General features: G+C 36.4%; 1 protein-coding gene across 1 annotated transcript in view; it reads left to right on the top strand.

The window, feature by feature from the left end:
* The window catches only part of LOC113228835 (homeodomain-interacting protein kinase 2), a 213,946-nt gene extending 197,025 nt beyond the window's left edge, over positions 1-16,921 (top strand). The window contains exons 16-23 of the mRNA XM_026462242.1: positions 3,307-3,417; positions 5,939-6,120; positions 6,911-7,026; positions 8,161-8,361; positions 8,777-8,854; positions 12,745-12,908; positions 14,865-14,957; positions 15,676-16,921. Of these exons, the coding sequence (XP_026318027.1) occupies positions 3,307-3,417; positions 5,939-6,120; positions 6,911-7,026; positions 8,161-8,361; positions 8,777-8,854; positions 12,745-12,908; positions 14,865-14,957; positions 15,676-15,874 (1,144 nt within the window). The 3' untranslated portion in view covers positions 15,875-16,921. The remainder of the gene's footprint in view (positions 1-3,306; positions 3,418-5,938; positions 6,121-6,910; positions 7,027-8,160; positions 8,362-8,776; positions 8,855-12,744; positions 12,909-14,864; positions 14,958-15,675) is intronic.
* The last annotated feature ends 7,436 nt before the right edge of the window (positions 16,922-24,357 follow it).

The raw sequence follows: 24,357 nt of genomic DNA, 5'->3' as shown, positions 1-24,357 counted from the left end.
ATAGAACTCCGACGATCTAGACTGCACAAACTGTGTGAAAGCATTTTGTACTGCCTCCTGGGAAGAAAACTTCTTGTCACGTAGATAATTGTCCAAATCACGAAAAAAATGGTAGTCCGTTGGAGCAAGGTCTGGTGAATACGGAGGATGACGAATGGTTTCTAACTGCAGTTCCTGAAGGGTCAAAATGGTTTCTCGTGCTGTGTGAGGTCTCGCGTTGTCGTGGAGCAATAATGGTGAAGATCGATTCATGAGTCGGGGCTGTTTTACTGCTAGTTTTGTCAACATGGTTCGGAGTTCGGCACAATAGACATCTGCCGTTATTGCTTGACCAGATCGGAGAAAACTATAGTGAATAACACCATGCTGAGACCACCAAACAGTTACCATTACCTTTTTATTGGTAAGTTTTGCTTTAGGACACTGTTGTGGCATTTGACCTGGGGTCAGCCATTGCATTTTTCTTTTCCGGTTATCATAAAGAATCCACTTTTCATCACATGTTACAATTCGATCCAATATTCCTTCATTTCTGTACCGGTTCAACAAGGCAACACAAGTTTCAACACGCGTTTCTTTCTGCAGATCAGTCAAATCATGAGGCACCCATTTTTCGTATTTTTTTATTTTATTGATTTGACGCAAGTGAGTCAATATTGTGGGTAAGGTAACGTTAAACCATGCCGCTAATTCCTGGGTAGTTTGACTAGGATCGGCTTCCACTATCTCTCTTAATTCATCGTTATTCGCCTGTGTGGGCGGTCTTCCTCGTGGCTCGTTCTTTAAGTCGAAATTTCCATCACGAAACCGTTTAAACCAAAATCGCACGGTGCGTTCATTAGTAGACCCCTCTCCAAATGCAGCATTGATATTGCGGGCTGTTTCTGCTGCGTTAGTTCCGCGTCGGAACTCGTATTCAAAAATCACTCGAATTTTCGCAGTATCCATCTTTCTTGTCTAAATTGAATAACAAAAACAATTGAAAGTCGATATTCAAATGTTTCAAATTAAAAAAAAAAATCACAGAAACCATTTGAAAAAAGTTTCATTCGAAAACCTCAAACCATGAAGATTCTATGAAAATTCAAAGAACCTATTGCAATAAAACGGCAATTTCATACTTTAACCCCTAATATTTATCGACTGCAATCACTAGCTGCTCGCAAGCGGGCAACACTTTTGACGGAATGAACAGTCATTTTACTCCATCTTCAAAAAACATAGACTATAGTGACATTTTTGTATGCGGTACTGTTCAAGTACTGTCCATGAACGGGTTAACATAATTTATACTGTTAAGAATCGATACTACCTCAGCTCGAATACAATTTTTTTCCGTAGTAATAATACTGGCTTTATTTCCGAATTAATTTTTTTACAATTAAATTAATCAATTTGAAAAATGTATGTCGTATAGTATTCGTGTTCCATTTAGTTCAGTTTATTTAACAAAAATTAAATATATAAAGTACCTATTGAATACAGCAGTTTCTTGTATAATTTCGAGGTAAGTTTGTGTTTTTTCTCAATGTGAGAATTTTTAGGAATCTTGTTTTCACACCTTATGGTAATCAGTGTACATCCTCAATTTTACTATATATTTTTCCAAAGCGATTGATTCAACACTTTCGCTGTTATGCAGTAACAACCAAAGCCATTTCAGGTTGAGAGATCGACTCTTGATCGCGGAATCCATTGCTTCCAAAGTTTATTTTTTGTTTCTGCGCTCCTGAAACCATACCGCCTTAAACGTCCACGACGTCGTCTCGTGAAGGATATTATTCTCATTTCGATTGCCCAAGCTATTATAAGGCCAGTTAAAACCTGTGGCCAGTAGTGGGATGTATATGGGTCGATACTCTACAAAACCTCTGCGTAAATTTACGGTGTTGTAGTCAAGTGCTTGCGTAAAATATGTCTATGGCAAATTTTAGTTCTTGTATCCACTAGAGGCGATACAACAATTTGCCGAACGAATTTTCTAGTAGATAGACTCTTAAAGTCATTGCAGAGATAGTAGACCATAGTTTTCCAAAGTGGACCCTACCGCCCCCAGTGGGCGCTGAAGAGTCCTAGAGGCCTCTGAAATAATTGACAGCAATTTTTCCTTGTCATTTTTTGTGTCAAGTTAATATCAAAAAATACGTGTTTTCAATATTTTTTTGTGGTGGTCGGCATTCAATTTTTTTTATCTTGCCTAAGGGGGCGGTGAGCCAAAAACTTAGGGAACCTATGTAGATGGTAAAACTTGGTTTTGTTTACAGTTCACAGTTTTGATTATTATTATCAGTTCTTATAGCCTTGAAGAAAAACATCGTAAACAACTTGCAAGCGGTCGGTTTCACACATAAATGTTATAGTGCAGTTTTAGTGTCGCGTATGACCGCCAAAGGCATCACCGTGTTAGAACCATCGAAGTCCCCAATGGCATTAATCATTTTCTTCCAGCAAACTCACCGCGTAAGGCAAAAGATAGCTTGGTGCATAATTTCGTCTCTGTGTTGCTGTTTAACCACTGTTCCTAATAATTATCTGCCAAAATTTTGGACAGTGTTGTCATTTAAACAACTGTTTCTATCGAATCATCTGTGAAATTTATAGCAGTGTTGCTATGTAACAACTATTCAAGGTAATTGGATATACCTGTGAAACTTTTGAACAGCGTTACTGTTTAATTAACTGTTTCTATTTAATTATCTGGCAAAATTTTGGTCATCATTGATATTTAAACAACTTTCTGTCTAATTATTTGCCAAATTTACGGACAGTGTTACCACTTATGTAACTGTTTTTATTTAATTATCTGTTAAACGTTTAGACAATGCTGCCATTTAAACAACTCGCTGCTTTTTGAGATAATGAACAAAACAGTATATTTTTTGACGTATTACACACTTGTACTCTGAATGTGCTAAATTTCCTTGTGAATAAAATACCGAGCTTTCCATTGGTTAAAATAATCACGGATATATGTTTGGTCAGTGTTGCGCACTAGATATGACTCAGTTACTTTTAAACATTGACCTACTAACAAATGGACGTCGGGTTCGCGCTAAAGTGTCCGCACCTATAGGGCGTTAAAATCGCATACAGAGCGTCAGTCGCGCAGCAGTCTTCATTTGTTCGACTGTCAGCGCAGTTGGCAGTCAATTGTAGTAGAACGTTATTCATACTTACAAAACGGCATGGAATTCACATCGGCAACGAACACACACAAAATATATAAAATGTACACGGTTGTGTCTAACCTCACCGCCGTTGCGATGTCAAAAGCCAGCAACACTGACAACATCATTTTGTCTACAGTATGACCGGTAGTGGCGGTAAGAAGGAGCCAACGCAACTGTCGCCCGTTAAGAAACGCGTCAAGGAAGGGACTCCGCCTTCGAGGCACAGGCATCATCATCATGATCATAAGTGAGTCATATTTAAATTGTTTTTTATAATATCAAGTGCGCCTGGTGTTAACTGACACGCCTGTCCATAGCAGTTGTAGTGTCATTTAAAGCTTTAAATCGCAAAGATCTGAGGGACACTCCACTGCGCCTGTCACCTTGAGACGTAAGTTGACAAGTCTCATGTGCTTGTTATTTCACTAGCACCTTCAAACTCGGAACTCAATTATGCTCGCATTGGCGGCGGGAATAGGTATCGTGGCAGTATTTCCCTATACGAATTCTTTCACAAAGAGCTCTACGCTACTAATATAATATATATAATAAATTTAAACTTTATGCAGTTGTCTTAAAAATCTGGAATTAAGAAAGCCAAGGAAGGGTAATCGTGTATAGTTTTTGCATAAATTTATAACGATAGCATTGTAATTTTGAAAATCTAATGAATATTGCTTCAAAATCGAATGATAAATTTAAAATCAGGACACTGCACAAAGGTGCATTGTAGACCAAAATTGAATTACTCTTCACACAAATCAGTTTTTTTTTTTGGAATTTTGACATTTGCAGGATTGTTTTATATAGTTATAACCTTTGTTTACATTTTTGATCTCTAATTCCATCCCACGGTAAACAAGGTGTTATTAAACATTTTATTTTTAAATTTCTACGGTTATCAATTTATCAAAATTAATACAATGTGTTTATGTGAACATATTCATGTACTACAATGAAAAATGTTCAGTCAGTTATCTAACAAACAAACTATCTAGTTTTAAAGGGAGATGCGCGATAAGCAAAGACGTGCTCAGGCAGTTTTCAGGATCTTCTCGACTGCGTGTACCGCTTACAGCTAACCCAATACTACCAGCGTCAATTTATTGTTTTTGTGTTCAAAAAATTTATTAATAGTAACCGACTTCTACATATTTATTTATACTTCATATTTATTTAGACTACATATTTATTTAGACTTCTACATATATATTATTTATTTGTATTTCTGTGTGTCAATGTCCACTAATCCTCAATGGAACCTGCAAAATTAAGCGATAAATAATTTTTTAATTTGAATTATTATCACCCATTGTTCCTTCAGCGACAATTAAGCGGCTATTGCTCATTGTGTTATGCTACTTACAAGGTATTCATACCCAGGTGTTTTAATTGATATGCAGGCATTGCCTGCTGTTCATGAATAAAATAGTTAAATGCCATGATGGACTAGCCAACATTGGTTGACTTTAATAATTTGTTTGTAACTCCAAGAAAAGTTGAGTTTTTTACGCGGTATTTAACGCGAGCCTAGATTTTAGGTGACGTGGGTCTCGCTTCCCACAATTCGTGCGTTTAAATTTCTGTCTGTTTTTATTTTTATGAATAAAATAATAACAGACAGAGTTAAGAGTGCCTGTCAACATCAAATCCGATGTTTTAACACACACACACGCACACACTTAACATAGCCCCGCACTAGGGATACCCTGTGTCGCGGGTGCCATGGATACACACATAGACAACCACAAATTACACCCAAACTCCGAGAAATTCCGAAATATTTCTCCCTGCCCGGGAATTAAACCTGGGACCTCTGCGTGTCAGTCCGGAATGGTAACCGTTCGGCAGTTAAAAGTTGGGGTAGGCAGATTTAATAACTATAGGGGCTTCAGTTAAAAACCAAGATTTTGCAGGTTCTCTGTAGTACTTAAAGAGATCTATTTCCGTATTCAAATTATGTACAAAGTTACATATTTTATTTTTAATAATTCGTTTTAGATTTTAATTTTAACCTGTTTTCGGGATTTTATATGATCGGGTATTCGTATGTATAGGAAAGTTATCCTATACATACGAATTAGCACATTCTTCAGACAATACAACCCCTCCTACGTAAAGTATCGTATGTCGAAATTGTCAAGTGTACAGGGGAGCCTTTTAAAATTCTGAATTCACTGAAATAAGCATAACACGTGACTTTAGCATTTCTCAGTTTTATTCGGCGAAGTTCGTTACTCACATAGAGTGTTATAAAATCCTACATTTCGGTTAGATGATCTATTAGATGATCACTCTATGTGAGTAACAAGCTTTGCCGAATAAAACGGAGAACTTTAAAACGATCCCCAGTAAATTTGACAATTTCGACATACGATACTTTACGTAGGAGGGGTCGAATTATCTTTAGGTGTATCGTATATTTATTATAAGATTCGTTCGATTATTCGTTCCTCGAACCTGCAAGATGTGGAATGATCTTCCTCTTGAAGTATTTCCTTTGCGCTATGTCATGGGGTTCTTCAAAAAGCGTGTAAATATAGGCAATTCATCTGATGTTCCAAATGTCCATGGGCGACGATGACCTCGTCCCATCAAGTGGCTCGTCTGGTCGTTTGTCTCCTTCTGTACATAAATAATAATAATAAGACCGTTATTTTAATAGTTTAATAGTAATATGTGATCTAGCAAAACAGTCTTTCCCGCTTCTCCTCTGATGACTCGCCTTAATGAAATATTTGAGTTAGAATGACAACTTGACATTCCAGTAACTCCCGCCCAAGCAACACGACGTGGGAGAGTGGCGCAGGCTCAAGCACCGCCGGCGCAGCGCATACAATCACCATCCGCGACACGCCGTCACCTGCCGTTTCCGTCATCACCATCTCGGACTCCGACGACGACGCCGATGCTCCGCGACGCAACAACACGCAGCCGTCGAATAGCAGAGGTACTTTCTTGTTAAACTTTCAGTTAATCTAATCGTAACTGAAAAGTTTCAGCAAAACTTTAACCCAAAACTGTTTATTATGTAATTATGAACTTATGTTTCTGCTCTCCGTCCGAAACAACTACTGTCAAATAAGTAATCGGACTGATAACGAGAGTGAATTGTGACTTGAGTGGTATTTCCAACACAAAAGTTAGTTGTGTAATCGTGGATTTGGATTTAGCCTTTTATCCTACGATAGCAAACTACAATGGAAAAAACGCTTAACGCCCGGTGTACTTCAAAATGTATTAAATACAATTACATGATTTAGGCCCAAGCAAAAACGCAACCGAGATTTTTATTTTTCTATATACTCTATGGATATATTGTATTAATAGCGCTAAATTTAAATTCGAATTATATTTTTTTATATAATACAAAGTGATGGGACGAACAAGTCGTGCGCCTGATGCTAAACGACATGCCTGTCCATAACAGTTGCAGTGCCACTCAGAGCTTTAAATCGTTAATATGTGAGGGACATTGTCAGTGCGCCCATTACCCTGAGACGATAAGTTGAAAAGTACCACGTGCCTGAATTTTCACCAGCACCCCTACCCTTCGAAATAGGAAAGGTGATGGCGGCAGTACTTGGACGAACTCTTTCACGTGGAGCTCTGCTGCTACTGTTCATTTAACGTGCACTGGGCGTTTTAGGAACAATTGTCTGGGTCTGAACCACTTCACATATTATGTACACGGTGCCTTAGGAGGTTAGGACTACATTTTATAATTGTATTGATACAAGTCCGGTGCGTAGTCGGAAGCGGCGAGTGCGCAGGCGTGATCTGCAGCGCGCGCAGTCCTCGCGACGACAGACACGTGAAGCGCGAGCCGCACCAGCCCTGCCACCACCACCACACGGTGAGTGTAATCAAAAAGCTTCAATTTTTATTATAAAACAAATCGACTGTGAACTGGCAACCGGTACTATCTCAATTTTGTCAACTTTACATTGACTTTACAGGTGAAGAAAAAAATTGTTTCCGTCGTTTATACAGCATCTGGTTTTTTAAACAAAAATACGTAGTGTATGTGTAATAAAAATATTTAAAAACTACGTATTTTTATTTTATAAATCAGATGCTATATAAATGACGCAATCAATTTTTGTATTCACCTGCAAAGTCAATGTAAAGTTGTCAAATTTGAGATAGTATCGGTTGCCAGTTCACAGTCGAAATGCAGAATTACTCGAGAACAGGTAACAAATTATAAAACGAGAAAAAAGGGACAATGTTATGACCTCGATGATAAGAGTATACTGTGTAATAAATAACAAAAATAAATCTGTGGCTCTAGTGAAAAGGGGTACCTACAAGTAAAAAAACCCAACTTTACAAGGAAACACGAAAAATACTTAACGCTTAATATCATATTAATCTTTAACTGTTTTTCGCGTCTCCTTGTGAAGTTGGGTTTTTTATTCGTATCCCTTTTCATTACAGCCACAGAAATATTAAACAACATCATGTGATGTTGTTTAATATTAACGTATGTACGTTGCTCCGATCTCAAACTAAGTAACTAAAGCACTTGTGTTATGGAAATCGGAAATAACGACGGTACCTCAAACACTCAGACCCGACTATAGAAAAGCTAGTTTCTACATTGACCCGGCCAGGGATTGAACCCGGGACCTCAGAGATGGCGACACCATGGAACCGGTGTGTAAGCCACTTGACCACGGTGGCCATCAAATAAATACATACATATTAATTAACTAAAAATAATTAAAAAGTATTAACTGAAAAAGTGTATTTTTTTCTGAATCAATAAAAAACGAATTACGCGCTCCCCGTGAAGGATTATTAACAATTGTGTATTATAGGAGGTTTAAAATTGATTACAGACGTCTTAACAATTTCCTACTTGCTAAATATATTTTGAAATGAAAGGGATAAATAATTGCATATTTTCGAGTAAGGACTGTTTTGTCCTTAAAATGGGTCCATTTTTTAATAAACAGTACTTAACCTTTCATATTGCACTATATAGCAACAAGCACAACCTCAGCAGCCGTCAACATCACGCGCGAATGTCGTTGCACAGACGCAAACGCAAGTCCAGGCGCAGACACAAACGCAGACGCAGGCACAGGCGACGCCGCAGAGCCAAAAGAAGCGGCTATTGGCTCTCGCACAGCAGGAGGCACAGGCCAAACAGGAGCCCAGCCAAGAGCACCCGCCCACACACTATGTAAGACAAGTAACCTTTGGAAGGGAGGATGTAATTCTGTTGTTGCATGTATTTATTGAAAACACTTGAAAGCTTACATTTACAGTACCAAAGTGCTTACAAGTCAAACTGATTAAATAAAGAAAAACAAAATACTAACAAAAGAATAAAATAAAATAAAATTAAGAAAAATGAGATTACAAAATTATATTACAATTACATATTAGAAATAGAACGTATATACACTACGCACTATCAGTCCGACTCAAAACTATTGTGTTTGCGGATCCCCCTCACTGTGTTCGACCAGCTGCATCCGCGAAGACCTGCTAAACGCAACAGATAAAGGTGGCTCCTTACTGGGCAAAATAAATATAACGCAGATACGACGTCTAGATTTAGAAAAAATAAACCTAACGCTTGTATGTTATTGCAGAGCGGGTCCACAGTACGCCAGACGAACGATTACCAGTGCAATCAGTATGTGCCACCGCAACAAAATAAGAGAGATAGCGTAAGTTGTTTTTTTTTTACATAATTAATTGCCTACATTTCAGGTTTATTTATGTTTCGTATAGCCGGTTTCAACATTTATAAGCATAATTTACAATTTTGTGTAAAGTAATTTTTTTTTATGTCACTTTTTCGGAGTTACATCCCTTTATGACAAAAGAGACGATATGTCAGGAGGACTAAATGAATAGGGCCTATACATATATCACATATTTATTTACATATTGCTTACAGATAGATATCCAAACGCAATAGCAAGTAGAAAAATAGGTGGTATTTAAATATTTATACAAAAATAATAGAATTAAAAAACACAATGAACTAATAAATTAAACAAAATTGAATAATTACCTATATAGAATCAATTACATTGCAATAACATTATTATTATCCTATTTATTTTACTGTAAAAAGGAACAAAGTATCATTACCAATGAGTCAATTTATCTCAAGTTACACAATACTGCTGTCTCCGGTCAAAGTTTCAAGACACCGTCCCGCGAAAACTACGAATCCATGCTCCGAGCATGTAAATATATCCAATGAGGAGTCAAAGAGAAGCATCTGGTTAAGATATTTAAGCGCTCTTGGGAGTGGGGCCAACTCACTTATCTTTGATCGTGTAGCATGCACTGCAAATAAAGTCTTTCTGTGAGTTCGCACCAAATTAGCTCTGGGCACCAGAAAACCTATCATCGACAACATTTCCGAGTTATACGAGATTCCACGGATTAAACGAAATACATAAGTCACCAGAGCCAAATTGCGTCTCACTTCCAATGTTCTGTAGTTGACCATACCCAAGATGAAGGTAGTGGGATAAAGCAGGGGGTAATAACCATATGTTCTTTTATAGAGATTACGGACAAATGATTTTTGAATTTTTTCTAAGGCCAATATGTGGCTGTGATGAACGGGATTCCAAATTATGCTATTACTTTCCAACTTACTACGAACGAAAGCATTAAATAAAAGGCAAGATGTGCGGTTATCTTTGAAGGACTTTGATTGTCTTAAGATGAAACTTAGACATTTACGTGAAGATTTACTTAATTTTGAGATATGTTCACCAAAATTCAGCTTAGTATCGAACCAAGCACCTAAATCCTTGACAGATGTAGCCCTCCTGATCTGAGAGTCTTTTATTTTGTAGACATTGCCTATTTGTTTGCGAGTTCGAGCAAATGACATAATGGTGCATTTGTCGGCATTTAAGGTTAAACTGTTATCACCACCCCATTTAATAAAGACAGCTATAATGAGAAGCGCACCCGAACTAATGTGTGTTCTTTCGTTAAATGCCGCACAGCTTGGGCAAGACGACAGCTACTGTTTATGCCTTCATACCTGTACAATAAAACTAATAAAACTCTAAACATATATCCATTACCTGCTTATGAAGCTAAATTAAAAATTAAGAATTGGATATTAACTTTAGACTACGATGAAACCGAAGCGTTATTGCGGTAGTGGCTTCTGAAGTGTTTATTTATTTTGTTTTGCAAATTTCAATTTTATCACAACACACACACAAACACACACACACACGCGCGCGCGCGCGCGCGCGCACACACACACACACACACACACACACACACACACTATATATATATATATAAACTTTACAATGTGCATGGAAATGTTAAGTTAGATAGTTTACCTACCATATTTTAATCTTTTGTTTGTACCTATTGTAATGAAATAGACTAAATTTGTCAAAATTTGAGAGAGGACACTGCCTCCAGTCACGCAGGTTTGTAACCTAGCTCTGGAGTCAGGGACTTCATTATAATGTTGTACTATTTTGTGACAATAAACATTATTATTATTATTATTATTATTATTATTTAAGTACGTTGTCTATATCTTTTTGGAGATGCTCACAGTCAGCTTCGGACCTAATAGTCAGAGCCAATTTCACATCATCTGCGAACATAAGGCACTTGCTATGCTGGATAGTTTGTGGTAAGTCGTTAACCACAATTAAGAACATGAGCGTTCCCAGGCAACTTCCCTTGCCCACACCTGAGTTTACTGTGTAGAGTGTGGATTGACAACGGTTGTAACATACGTACTGCTGACGGCCGGTAAAATAGTCAGCAAAAAATGTGGCTAATTTTTTAGAGAAACCGGTAAAGATTAATTTCTGAAGTAGAACGTCACAGTCAATTCGATCGAAAGCTTTCTGGAAATCCAGGTAAGCTACGTCGACCTGCTTTCTAGAGTCCAACTCATTAGCAATGGTGGTGGTGATATTGATCAAATTGGAAGCGGTAGAGCGGCCTGGCAAAAATCCGTGCTGTTGGTCACAGAACCACCCCCTAAGTTGATTATAAATTGACCTGTACAAAACGGTTTCCATAACTTTTGCGAAGACGGATAACACAGCCACTGCACGATAATTCTTTATTTCAGATTTTAATCCTGATTTATGTATAGGTATAACTTTTGAAGTTTTCCAGAGACTAGGATATGTATTTTGTTTTAAGGACAAATTAATAATGTGAACTAGGGGACTTGAAAATACTTCCCTGCAATCCCTAACTATTACCTGTGGAATACCGTCAGGGCCTTGGGTCAATTTAGGCTTTAATTGTTTCATTGCAGAGCAAACATCAGATTCTGTTACTAGGCTCATCGCAATATTTAGATCGGTCAACCACCGTGACGATGTGGAGGGTAAAGCAGCTACCGCATCGAAAGCATCATTAGGATTCAATAAGGGTGTCGATGTTAAGTATACGCTTTTAAAGAACGTCGCAAATTCGTCAGCTACATCCTGCGAGCTGGACCCACCGAACGTAGACGGGTCGTTTGATTGTCTGTTTGCCTTTATATGATACCAAAATGCTCCCGCGTCAAACTTAATATTATTTTCTATTTTATTCATGTGAGCGCGGTCACATATAATAGTCAACTGTTTGCACTGTTTCCGATAATAATAAAAATAGGCGTAATATAATCCGTAATTAGTAATTTTATATATATTGTATATATTATATATACGTATGTTATGTTATATATATATCATATGTAACATCAAATACAAAGTACGTTTACGGACTACGTTCGATTCGTATTAGTTCCGAATTATCGTTTATAAATGGATAATTTAGTATGTATAAATAAAAATAATCACATTATTCGCGATAAGATCCTTTCACGGTTTTTTTAAATTTTTAAATTGTATTTTCTCAATTTCACAATTTTGAGTTAGACGGTATTTGGTTCCTTGTGCGATGTGGTTATTCGAACTTATCTAATTTTCGTGATTCTTTTTTTGTTGGAAAGAGGGTACCTCCATAGTGGTCCTATTTAATTTTGAAGAAAATCATCCATCCACCTCTAAGGGTGGCTCTTAACGCATGAACATTAATTTTTATAAATAGCGCCTAAATTTTATTATAAGGAGAAATTATTTTAATGGTTGATTTTGCTGTTCTCCAATTCAAGGGGTTTTTCTCTCTCAAAATACTTTGAGTAGTGACAACCGATTTTTATTATCTCCTGTGTCAAGTCCCGTATAGTGGCGAACTAGGGGATGAATCCGGGTTTGCGCACTTTCCGATGACCGATTTCAATAAAACTTGGTAATTACCTATATGTAAATCCACGTACTTTTGAGGTCGATTTTTTTCTACAACAGATTCGAATCAGCGTTACGAATTATTCTATATGCCTGTTGCAGATCTTTGTTTTTGTCTTGTAACGACTTTTTTGCCGTAGCGCCATCTATGAGAAATCTATTTCTTCGTTGTTTTTTTTTAAAAAAACGTTTCGGCTCTTTACAAGTCCCTTGATCACGATTGACTGATAAAAAAAAGTAGTTTCACTACCAATGTGCAGCAATGGCGAGAAACTAGATTAACTATTTTAAACCTTGTTTTATAGAGCGGTGGTTGCCGAGACTACATGTCATCGAACGGCGTAAGCGCAGTAAACGCCGTAAGCGCCGTTAACCCCGTGAGCGCCGTGGGACCTCCTGCGGCGCACAAGCACGCCGCGCCGCAACCAGCGCCGCACGCGTGGCACCACCACCCGCACCCGCACTACAAGTAAGTCCGTTTCAATTATTGTAATGTTCTAAAAAGGACATATTTAGAAATATTTATTGAAGCACACGAGACACTCAAAGACAAAATTAAATACAGTGTTCGTATATATAAATAATTTAAAATGTTTCCTATTTCTCTTAACGTAGCAAATGTTAAGTTCTGTGTTGAAAATAGATTCATTACGGGAAATTCATTCAAATGTAATATAATAACCGTTTGATTTACTGTTGGTCAGATAATATTTATTAATATTTGCTGCATAATGGAGCTTACGTTTGTTTAGCGGGATTATTCATAATTATATAGGTTTACCACAATCTGGTGGTATTTCGACAAATTTAAATTTGTAGTGGCCAGAATTGATCTCTCCTCGTACATGTTGTAAGATCTGTATGAATTTGTGTGTGAGAAAATAAGACACATTTTGTAATGAAAAAAAAAATCAATTACATTGATTGGGTGATAGATTTATTTACGTTTGCAGTTTCCAGTAACTCGCATTTACGCTATTTATCTTTTCTTTTTTTTACCTTTTTCGACACACTGCCGAGTCTTGCCGACAGTACCAAGAATTTGACTTCGTTAAAATTTCAAAGATCAAGTCTATTTACTCCTATTTGAGACCCGCTTCTAAATCGTGAATTGTGACTTAGATGCACCTAATTCGTAGCTGATTTTGCTATAAACATTGTTATAATGTTTTTTGCTTGAGATAGAAGCGGATTCTTAGTAATTATTGCTACAAAATTGTTATTTTGAAGTGAAAAAAGTTTAGCAGACAACCATTTGATCAAGTAATATTTTGAATTAATATATGACAAGTTAACGTTGCCAAGTAAGTAGTTCGAAAATAGTTCGATTTTTCTATTATATAACGCCATGACATTCTGGTACACCTATAACAATGTACCTGACAGCCACACCAATTATCTGGTCACGTGCTGAAGAGTTGCTTGTAGTATATGTACAGTCAACAGCACATCAAGCTATACACTCTTGTTCGAATATCGCCTCAAGTACAACGAAGCAAGATCTGTCAATGTGTAGCTAGATGTGCTGCCGCAACGGAAGCTCAAACTCAAGCCAAAACCAATTTAGAAAAGACATTTCCCAAATTTGTCCTAACGGGAATCAAAACCGAGACAATTGCTCATCCAGCGTCCACAGTGCAAACCGTTGGAATGGGTTTTTATGAGATCTTTCTCAAAAGTGGGGCCATCTGGTGGCACAAATGTTTCCAAAGACTTCTCTAGTTCATTTCACATAGGATGAGTTCTGTGACATTTACGTTGTAGGCATACTATTACTAACTAATCTCTCAACCAGATTATAAAAATAAATAGTAAGTTTGTCATAATATACCAAAAATATACAATATTTGTTGCAGTTCTAATTTTTAGTAAAAATTGTAGTATTAATATAATAGTAGAAAGAAAATAAAATGATAAAGAAAAAAGTAAATTACCCCAATTACTTGATGAGTAAAACGGAATATTTTATCCATAGATTTAAACCATACAATCGATAAATCGAATAGGCTATTGTGTATATCTCCTCAATACGAGTGCATACACCTTGTATGTGTGTAGTTAACTTTTGTTTTGAGCTTTGTGTGATGTTTTTGGAGTAATTGTTCAAATTTCGTGTCATTGCTGTTCATTTTTTGCTTTGTTGTTGACTTTTTGTTTAGTTGTTGTTAATTTTTTTATAACGTAATAATGGAATCCTTTTTATTTTGTCTGTTATTTGTTATTAAATTATTTTCTCTAAATCGATTCTCTCTTCGTTGCAATTTATTTTGATAAGATATTTAAATCGTTTTTTACATTAGATTTTACATCACCACATCTCTAAAAACTTCAAATGTCAAACGTCACCGGAATCAGCTATGTGATATGAATTATAGTTATGAAGTATAGTAAGTATATAGTTATTTATGTTTTGTACTTGTGGCAGGACGAGCAGCGGAGGAGTGTTGTCGCCGGGTGGCGGCGTGTCGCCGGGCTACTTGCCGCCACCGCTCTACGTACCTACATACCATTACCATACGTGAGTACACATTGGACTTACTTCAACAAGGTTTACATTAGGCGAGAAAATATTGTTGTCTGCTATGGACACACTTAGACAACCACAAATTTCACCCAAATTGACAAGAAAAATATGTGATGATGAAAAAGATGTAAAAAGAATGTGGGCAATACAAATATTTGTCTTGGTCCGGAAATCGAACCCAGGATCTCTGCGTGGCAGTTCAGCATGGTAACCGTTCGGCCAAGGAGGCAATTGAACAACAGTATTTGCTATTTATGTTTCACGGACTGTTGGCAACCAAATTTGTTGTTCCTATAGAAAACAATTAATTGATTCTGGCGTTGTGTAATGGATATCGACTGTGAACCGGCAACCGGTACTATCTCAATATTGGCAATTTTACAGGATGAGGAAAAAAATTGTTCTATAGCATCTGGTTTATTAAATAAAAATACGTAGTGTACATAAACACATGTGTAATAAAAATATTTAAAAACTACGTTTATTTATTTAATAAACCAGATGCTATATAAATGACGTAAACAATTTTTTCTTCACCTGTAAAGTTGTCAAAATTGAGATAGTATCGATTGCCAGTTCACACCCTAAAGTTACTTTTCATACTGAGTGTTAAGAGCTAGGTAGTGACGTGGCTTAGTGCGTTTTGTATGAAAAGTGATTATTGTAAGCAAGTCCCGTGTTATCAAACACTAACCGCGTGTCGCGTCCTCAGCGGCGGCGTGGGCGGCGTGGGCTCGGTGGCCGGCGTGGGCGTGGCCGGCCCCCCTCCCGCGCACCACGGCAGCGGCGCGCGCCTGCCGCAGTACCTGCAGCCGTACTCGCCCACGTACCTGGTGCACCCGCACGCCGCGCACCCCGCGCACCACGCGCACGCGCACCAGCACCCGCAGCACCTGTGGTACACCGACTGATGCGCCGCGCCGCCAGCCCCCTGGCTGTGAACCGCCCGCTGCTTCGGTTGAAGTCCTCCCGAGGTAGCGCATCCAAAAATGTACCCTCTACCATCCGTTGAATCGGGCCGCGTCGGCGACGTCGAGGCGCGCTCGGCGACCTTACCGCGTCGCCGCCGCCGGTAAGGGCGCCGGAGCCGCCGTGCCGGGGAAGCAAAAATTCGACCGACTCTTCACACTGCAATTTTTAAATCAAAACTCTGACTAGTGTGTTTCGTTACGTGTATTTTGCAGTTCCTTAATGATTAATTGTTACATCGCAGCGAACGAGCTCGGTGTTATATTCTATACGACTGTACAAATTGAATGTTTCGTTTAGGATATTTTTAAATTATTTTCAAAATGTACACGACCTACCGAGTGTAGTCGCATAGTATGTGAATCGATGTTTATAACTTAAATATAAAATATGTTTAATCAACTTGAGCTCACGAGTGTACGAGCTCGCGCCTTTCGGCAATTATTAAATAGGTTACAATTGATTTTCTAATGTATTTTTATCATGCCTACGACAGGTAGGCAGGGCTGACAAAAGTTCATTTGTTTACTTGTATCATATGGATTGTAAATTTCGAGTTAATTTTATTATGATTTTTTGCTGCGAAAGCGAAGCGAGTAGGTTGCATTTACTAATATTTTATCGTAGTTATTAGTGTTTGTACCAAATGTTTTAATATTGGGGGTGTATTCTTATCGACGCGGCGCGAGGCGCGTGCACAGCGCCCCGCGTCGTGACCGAGCGTTACATGTACGAGCGATATGTTAATATAACCGCATACTTAATGCATTATTATGTACATGTATGATCTAACGCTAAGAAAGTTATTATTTATAGGTATTTTAGTTCTATGTGACGGTGATTTTGTCAATTACAGTTTGATTTTAACTTGTATGTAGTATAACAGTTTGCTTTAGGTATGAGATTTAAAATACGTTTTATGTTACGTTCCATATCACGTAGTTTAAGTGCGGTCGTCCGCGAGTTTATAACAAAACAAACAAAACATTTATGCTGTGTTTATAACTATATTCATTTTAATGGGAGTTTATTATTATTATTATTATTATTATGTAGATAAAGTATGTGTAGGGCGCGGTGAAGGACTACTGGAGTAGCTGTAGCGTTATATTAAAATAAATAAAAAATATATATTAAGAGTTTTATAAACGTTTTAGTACACACTAATAGTTAAAAAAAAGTGTTTTAATGCATGTATTTTCACATTTAGATAGAACAAAATTATTAACCGATCGTTTCGTGCGATTATACAATTTAATGCAATTATTTTATGACTGCAATCCTATTTAGTTCTATTTTGGGGTAGGTGAAAGACGCTACTCCCTGCTTTGCGCCGTTTAAGGCAGGTCACACATTGCACTGCTCTTTTTTATAAGCTTGTATTGACTGCTAGCATTTGGCTTCATTTTCTATTTAAAAAAAATCTTAATAAATAGTAAATCCATTCACATAGCGTTCAAAATATGTCGATAAGTTACAATTATGTTTATTTGTCGCTTTAGGCTACAATATTTTCCATATATAATTTCGGCTCCTGTATATTTTTTAATTCTTTCTTAATTGACTGTCAGAAATAGCGTCAAGCGTAAAGTGCTACATTGCACCGATATTTAGCCACGCAATTTCGGCACCGCTCTGTTTCTGCCTCCATTCCCTATTTGGTCACTAGAGTCAATGTTTATGACAAAATAGCGATCTCTGATTGGTAGAAATGGAAGCGCCGATATTGCGTACCCGAACTTTGGTATGTGTGGTAAGAATGTGCGCTGTTGTAGTTCCACCTTTATGTGTAGATGTCGCTGCGGTAATTTCCTAAATAAATATTACGTAAGTTTTTACACTAACATATTTTGAGAATTGTTTTGCATAGTTCTGGTTGTTTTTTTTTTCTTATTTTGTGTAATTTATTTTAAAGAAATTTTTGAAAGAATATTTAGAGCCAACAGCTTGACATAATCAAATTTGATATCAAGTGTACCAATTGTTACATCTTGTTATACATTATTAATCACGCAGAAAAATGAGTACCGTAGAAGTTTAGATATTGTGGAAAATTGGAAATGTATTCTTACTATTCTTTGATTTTTTATAATTGTGCAAGACTAAACTTCATATTGAACAACGTGACCTGCCTAGATTATCATCCGTTATAAATCACCACTAAAGCGGAGATAAAGGTAACGTAATTAGGGCTTTACAAATTTCTTCAGTCAAAATCTAAATTTAAAATATCTTGCACTTTTATTTGGGCTGTCTTATTGCTTACTTTTCTTACACTGGGCGCCATTATTCGTGTGATAACCCCCTATGTCCAGACCTTCTTTGGTGCTGAATAGGATGTGATGTACACCTTTATGTTTTGGCGTGTGATGGGCCTTAAATGTCGATTATCGGCCCCACGCAGCACTCTACCTACCCGATTTCTGCTTATTAGTTTATATATAATTTTAGTGTAAGATTTATTTTATTCTTGCTTGTTTTCGTAATCAATTTGTTTATTTTACACAGTCGTATAATTTCCCGATTTTTTATCAAGCATTATGACAAGTCGTTTTTAATATTTTTATTTACTTTTAAATCTTGGATCAATGGATCCACTCGAATCCTATGCCCAAGTATGCATGTTTTTAGTTATTAGTTCCATGGAGATTAATACTCATCGGAGGGACTTATACGGCCTTAGGAGAAACTTCCAGTGCTGAATATAGGTCTTGCATAGTCCATGGAACTAATAACAAAGTGTTCAGTTTAAATACTAATAACAATGGTTCGAAAAATGTTTAGTACATTTAGCTTTGCTGCCTGACAATAATATCTAATTTAGTTAAACGATTTCATACTATTAAGTGTGCATTATTATTATTTTAATTTCACTGCGTTAAAGAGTTGCATACAAAACGCTAACATTATACGCGTCAATTTTCTGCTAAAAACTGGTCCGTGTTAAGTTGTATTTTACCAGATCACATGCTTGATGTATTTCATGCAAAAATAATCCCCACAGTAATCGCAGTAATGCTGACATTACTGCTTGGCGGCGGAAATAGTTAAGGTGGCAGTACTTCCCTGGACGAACCCTTTCACACGGAGCTTTACTGCTGCCAAATACTTCTTATCACCGACGTCGATTAAAAAAATTATTACAATTACTTGTTAGTAAATTATAATGATTCTTCTGTTTAATAGTTAAACCCGTCATTACTAATGACTCTATTACCAAGTGCGTGTATTTTGTAATTGAAATTAATTAGTTAATCACTTGCTTCTGCCAAAGTTAACTTTAAACTTTTTGTCTTTTGAAGTTAATTTTTATACATTGCTTGTATTCTTTATATTTATAATCTAGAATGTGATATATTATGTACTCTTACCATGTTGCAGAAATTTAAAGCATTTTTGTAGCGACAAACCGACACCGTAATATTGCTGTCAAAACTCATTACTACTGCCATTAAATTAGAGATTGACTTAGAATGACAGAAAAAAGTTCTTATTTCATTTAATGTCAGCTTTTTGTATGCAATGCTCACTTTGCATGAACTTTCGATAATTTGCCTTTGATTTTGTGTTTCATACTTATAATAATGGATTACAGTTATGACAAGCATAACTTTATCTAGAGTACCTGTTATGCGACGCTTTATCCTTCTCAATGCTGGGTTCTGGTTTTTTCTGAAAATTTTAAGCTCTAGGTTTATCTGACCTAGGTACAAACCCCTTGAGTGTTAATTACTTTGGCACTAGTAGGTCTATATAATTATAAATCTACATTTACCACATTATTACCTAAAAACATAATCGTCCTTCTGTCCTCTCCAAAATCGAGTATAAAGGCACATTATCAAAGTTTCATTTAGCGTAGTAACGTATGATAGTCCTCGAGGCTTTAGTCAATGATCTCTTTATAGTGCACTTCTGTTCACGGAGTTCTAGCATTACAGTACACTTCTGTTCACGGAGATCTAGCAACCCCCTGTCTCCTGCAGACCGCACTATTGTAGCCTCTTTTTTAAATGTTGATCGCGGTGAATACCTTCGTCCCGTTATTCCTCTTAAATTGGTCCTGTTTATTTAAGTAAGCATTGTTCCACATTTGGAAATAAACAAACCTACTTTTGTACAATTTCGATCTATATATTATGTCAATTATGGAAAACAAAGAGTAAAAAAAATTACAAGTTATTCTTAATGAGCTGGATTGATAAACATTCAGCAAAAGTTCTTTGATAACAATGTATGACCGCTACTATGATAATTCTTAGAACCCTAGAAAACAAAGGGAACTACATAATAAATAACTGGACAACTTGTATAGGAATAATGAGATTAGACTAGATGATTGTGAATATTGTATCTTGTAAACAGTAAGTCAAATGGCATTCGTCATGTCTCGAAAGTATTTAACCGCGACTCGTCGATTCTTTACTATAAGATATTTTTTTCGGAGTTTTGGGGTTTATTTTTAAGCGTATTAACTGATGGAATGTTAACGTATTTTTAATACATATTTTTTAAATATTACAGCTTACAATTAATTGAAAATCGATATCATTTTTGTTGTATTTGTATTTCTTTTGTTGCTCCCGCATCGAATGTTATATACCGTAATATGTATAGCAAAATAGAGTCAAATATATTATTATGCCTGTCTCTCATTGGGGTAGGAGATTTTAGCAAAGACTGATGCGAGTAAAGGGAAGCTATTATCAGGAGAGTAGCGAGTGTAGTCGCTGCCTACCCCAGTGAGAAACAAGATGTATAATATCTAATAAAAATTAATATAACTATTGTACAAAAAGGTCCATATTAGTGTTCACTGAAGAACATTAACCCGAGTATAATCCAAAAATATTATACACTTGAAAGTTGAAAACTATATAATGTCGATGTGGGAACAGAGTTGCTTAGTGAGTTAATGGGGCACGGTGCATGGCATATTCGTTCAGCATGCATTGCACAAACAACGGTCCATACGCTTATACTGTGATTTTACTCAATATTTAGACGAATCTTGTAAATTTTGGGTTGTTGCAATAAAAATTTGAACATGTGTATAAATAGAATTTCGCCAAGCTGGATGGAATCATGCCCCGTTTATGTATATTTAGTTAAGTGTTGGTTTCACCACAGCACGACGACGATTTAGTGAAATTGTAAAAAAAAATTACTCGATTAAAAGAGATGTTAGAGAAACATTGACAATAATTTATTATGTTATTGAATATGGTGGACCGATGTAATGTACAAATACTGTGTGACGCATAGTTAGCGTCGTAGTGGCGTTATGCGACACCCCGCGGTCGTCTTTCTGTCTGTCCCTCCCCCCTGTGCGCTCATTTTACTTTATCCACTGTGATTGTTTCCTATTTTTATTCATAATGTTTGTGTCGGTGAAACTACTATAGATAACGTTTGATTTTAATGATTTAATGTAATATTTAACTGTTATTAGCTGGTATGGATATTAGCTGGTACTGGCTGGTATTAGCTGTTACTAGCTGGTATTAGCTGGTACTAGCAGGCACTAGCTGAGAGCTAACTCTACAATAATGGGTATTTTATGTTTTAATTTAGCGTATTAGGTGCTTGTGTAATACAAGTTAATAATTAACAAGTTTTAAATTCATTATGTGGATAATCAGGGGATGTAGCGCGGAAGTGGCTAATTTTTCCTTCGATAATAATCAAATAATTATTATTAGAGAACGAATTGTAAATAAACATGCAGATATCCCTTTTTATTATGATTTTATTTTTTTGTTCCTTTTCCTGTTCCTAAGTTGCGTTTATTATTTATTTTTATTTATTTTTTATATTAGTGGGCCTGCCTTTGGGTACGCAACGCAATATAGTTCTATTTGCCGACCCAGGTAATTGAGTTTATGGTGTCATTTGTACCTATTCACTAACAATACAAAGTATTTTAGAACGAAGAATACTTAAAATCACTTATAAATACAGACGGATTTAAGTTAACGTTACACTGCTACATGAATCTTCGGATGCATAAAAAAAGGTGACTCATTACCAACAACATTCCTGTGGTCCGGACAAATGCTACCATAGCCATTATCTAAGTACAGCTCATCACACAATGACGGCTTGCATAGACTCCATATTCCATCCTCTAAAAGTTATACGGTGTCTATCATTGTGCGAGGGATTGTACGAATGCGTGGCGTACGATAGTCATTACTGTGGCGAGCCTACGCCGAAGCTGCTGTCTCGACAATAACCCAGTGTCAGACAATAATCATTATTATTATTTGCCCGTTAGAGTTTACTTCACCCTGGCTTGGGTAATATGAAACGGGTATTTAAGCGAGTTCAAATTAGATTGGTTGTTTAAACTTATTATCAGCAACAGAAAATTAAGAAGTGTCAACGTTAGTTGGTCGTAGCCTTGACAATGTATATCCATTTTAAGTTGAACCTTCTGTAGAGTGACAACGTTGCTTGGTCGCAGCCTTGATAATGTTACAAATCATTTTAAGTTGAACTATGCGCGTACCATTCTGAGCAGATTTTCTTAGTATCTATAGTACGGTACTAATAGATATAGTTATTTTAATGTTGGATATTAAATACCTTTATGGTGTTTCTTCTAACATGCTGTAGCAAAATAGTTTAAATAATAACTCCTTACTGCTTATTTAACTTCTTTTTGCAGTATATAGATAGTAAACATTGTATAAGATATTATTTCCTTAAAAAAATACAATTGCAATTTTGTAATTTCACAGTAACTTTTGCATTTGAATCAACGTAGTAAATTGCCATCGATGTATATGCACTATAAATGTTACTAAAATTATTAAATGTGCAAGAAGTTTGTATGTATGAAAAAAGAAATTGAAAAATTAAAAAAATTATTTTGAAATTCGAATTGATATTTATGGCATATTTAACAAGATAAATGTTTCGATGTTGCGCACCAAAGTTATCTTAGCGAATTTTCGTCTATTTAATAAAAAAAACCTTCTAGAATTATCGAATGAACGACTTATTAACAAGAATTTGCCACTTAATCGCCTGAGAAATAGAGAAGGCAAAGTCCCAGTGGGAACAAAAATACCGGGATACATTAAGATTATTATATTCTCAATGATAAATGACAAGTCTGATGTCTCACGTTTGTTATAAATAGTCTAATAGTGTATGGCTGCTAATCCTAGGCTCTTAAGGTGAACACCCATTACTCCACACAGCACGCGCTGATCTGTGGCGTCATCGGCATTAAGATCCAAAATTGCTAACGCGGCGTGTACGATGCACATAAGTGTGCGGGATAAAGTGCTGTTGTCGTCTGCGCTTAGTGTGTGTAGTGCTGTTTAATACGTGTTCAGCTTTATATTTTTAGTGTTAAAATCTTTTATATCGATATCTACCTATAGGTATATGTGTGATAATAACGAATAAGCTTTCAACTAGATGAAGTACAATGAATTCTAATGTCTTACTCATAGGCCAATGTTAATGGACATTATTTTTACACTTGTCTATAACAAAAATGTTGATGTGATTTTTGTCTGTAGTTCGTATTTAATGTTTTAGAATATACAATGCAGTCCAGTTTGTCGATATACTCTTAATAAAGACGGAGAAATTGTGGTACTTGCGCATAGTAAGAAAATGTCTATCGGTACAATATCCAAACTTCTCGTAAGTAAAGAATTCATTAATGATATGAATTTTGTGTACGAGTACTATATAACTTGACATTTGTTGCATTTGCACAAACTTTAAACAATTTATCGTCTATTTCACACTTTTAGGCGGTTTGTACACAAAGTCCATACTTTGAGTCGATGGTGTCATCAGCATACTTGGTAATAGTCAAAGGGCAGTGTGGTGTGGTATAACGCTTATCTTTGTTGAATACGTGGCTATATTCTACAAAAGATGCATTTATTCACGAACCGTTAGTTCCACGGTATCTCCGACATTTTTGCTTCCAATGACCAAAAATAATAACTCGTAAGATAATAAGCGCCTGAAAATTTCCTAAGAGAAAACTTTCAATCCGTTCAAAGTAACTTTCTGTAGGACCATGTTGGTACCACGCGTCAATTTTCAAGAATTATTTTGCGATTACAATCACTAATCTATCTGTCGCAACACTTTGGCTTTCTGATGACAATGGTGAGAGATCGCTACGTTACCTAACTCCAGGCTTAGTAGGAGCTGACCTTGTTCACTAGAGTGTAGGTAGGTATTGTCGTGCAATATGTTGTACCTTTCTGCAGGATGTTATCGTGAGTCGATCGATTACATTTAGTCGGTAGTTTAGCAAATGTGGAGTTTCGATCTTGATCTCTTTCTATTGTCATAATGTTCCAATCAAATATTTTGCCGTCCACTTGATGCGTTGGTGCATGACAACTGGACTGTTTATATAACTACTTATAATATTGATGTTTGTACT

This window comes from Hyposmocoma kahamanoa, unplaced genomic scaffold (genome assembly GCF_003589595.1).
Source record: "Hyposmocoma kahamanoa isolate Upper Pololo Valley unplaced genomic scaffold, ASM358959v1 244, whole genome shotgun sequence".
Lineage (NCBI taxonomy): Eukaryota > Metazoa > Arthropoda > Insecta > Lepidoptera > Cosmopterigidae > Hyposmocoma > Hyposmocoma kahamanoa.
Note: the sequence above shows the minus strand (reverse complement) of the source record. Positions and strands in the feature narration are given on the sequence as shown.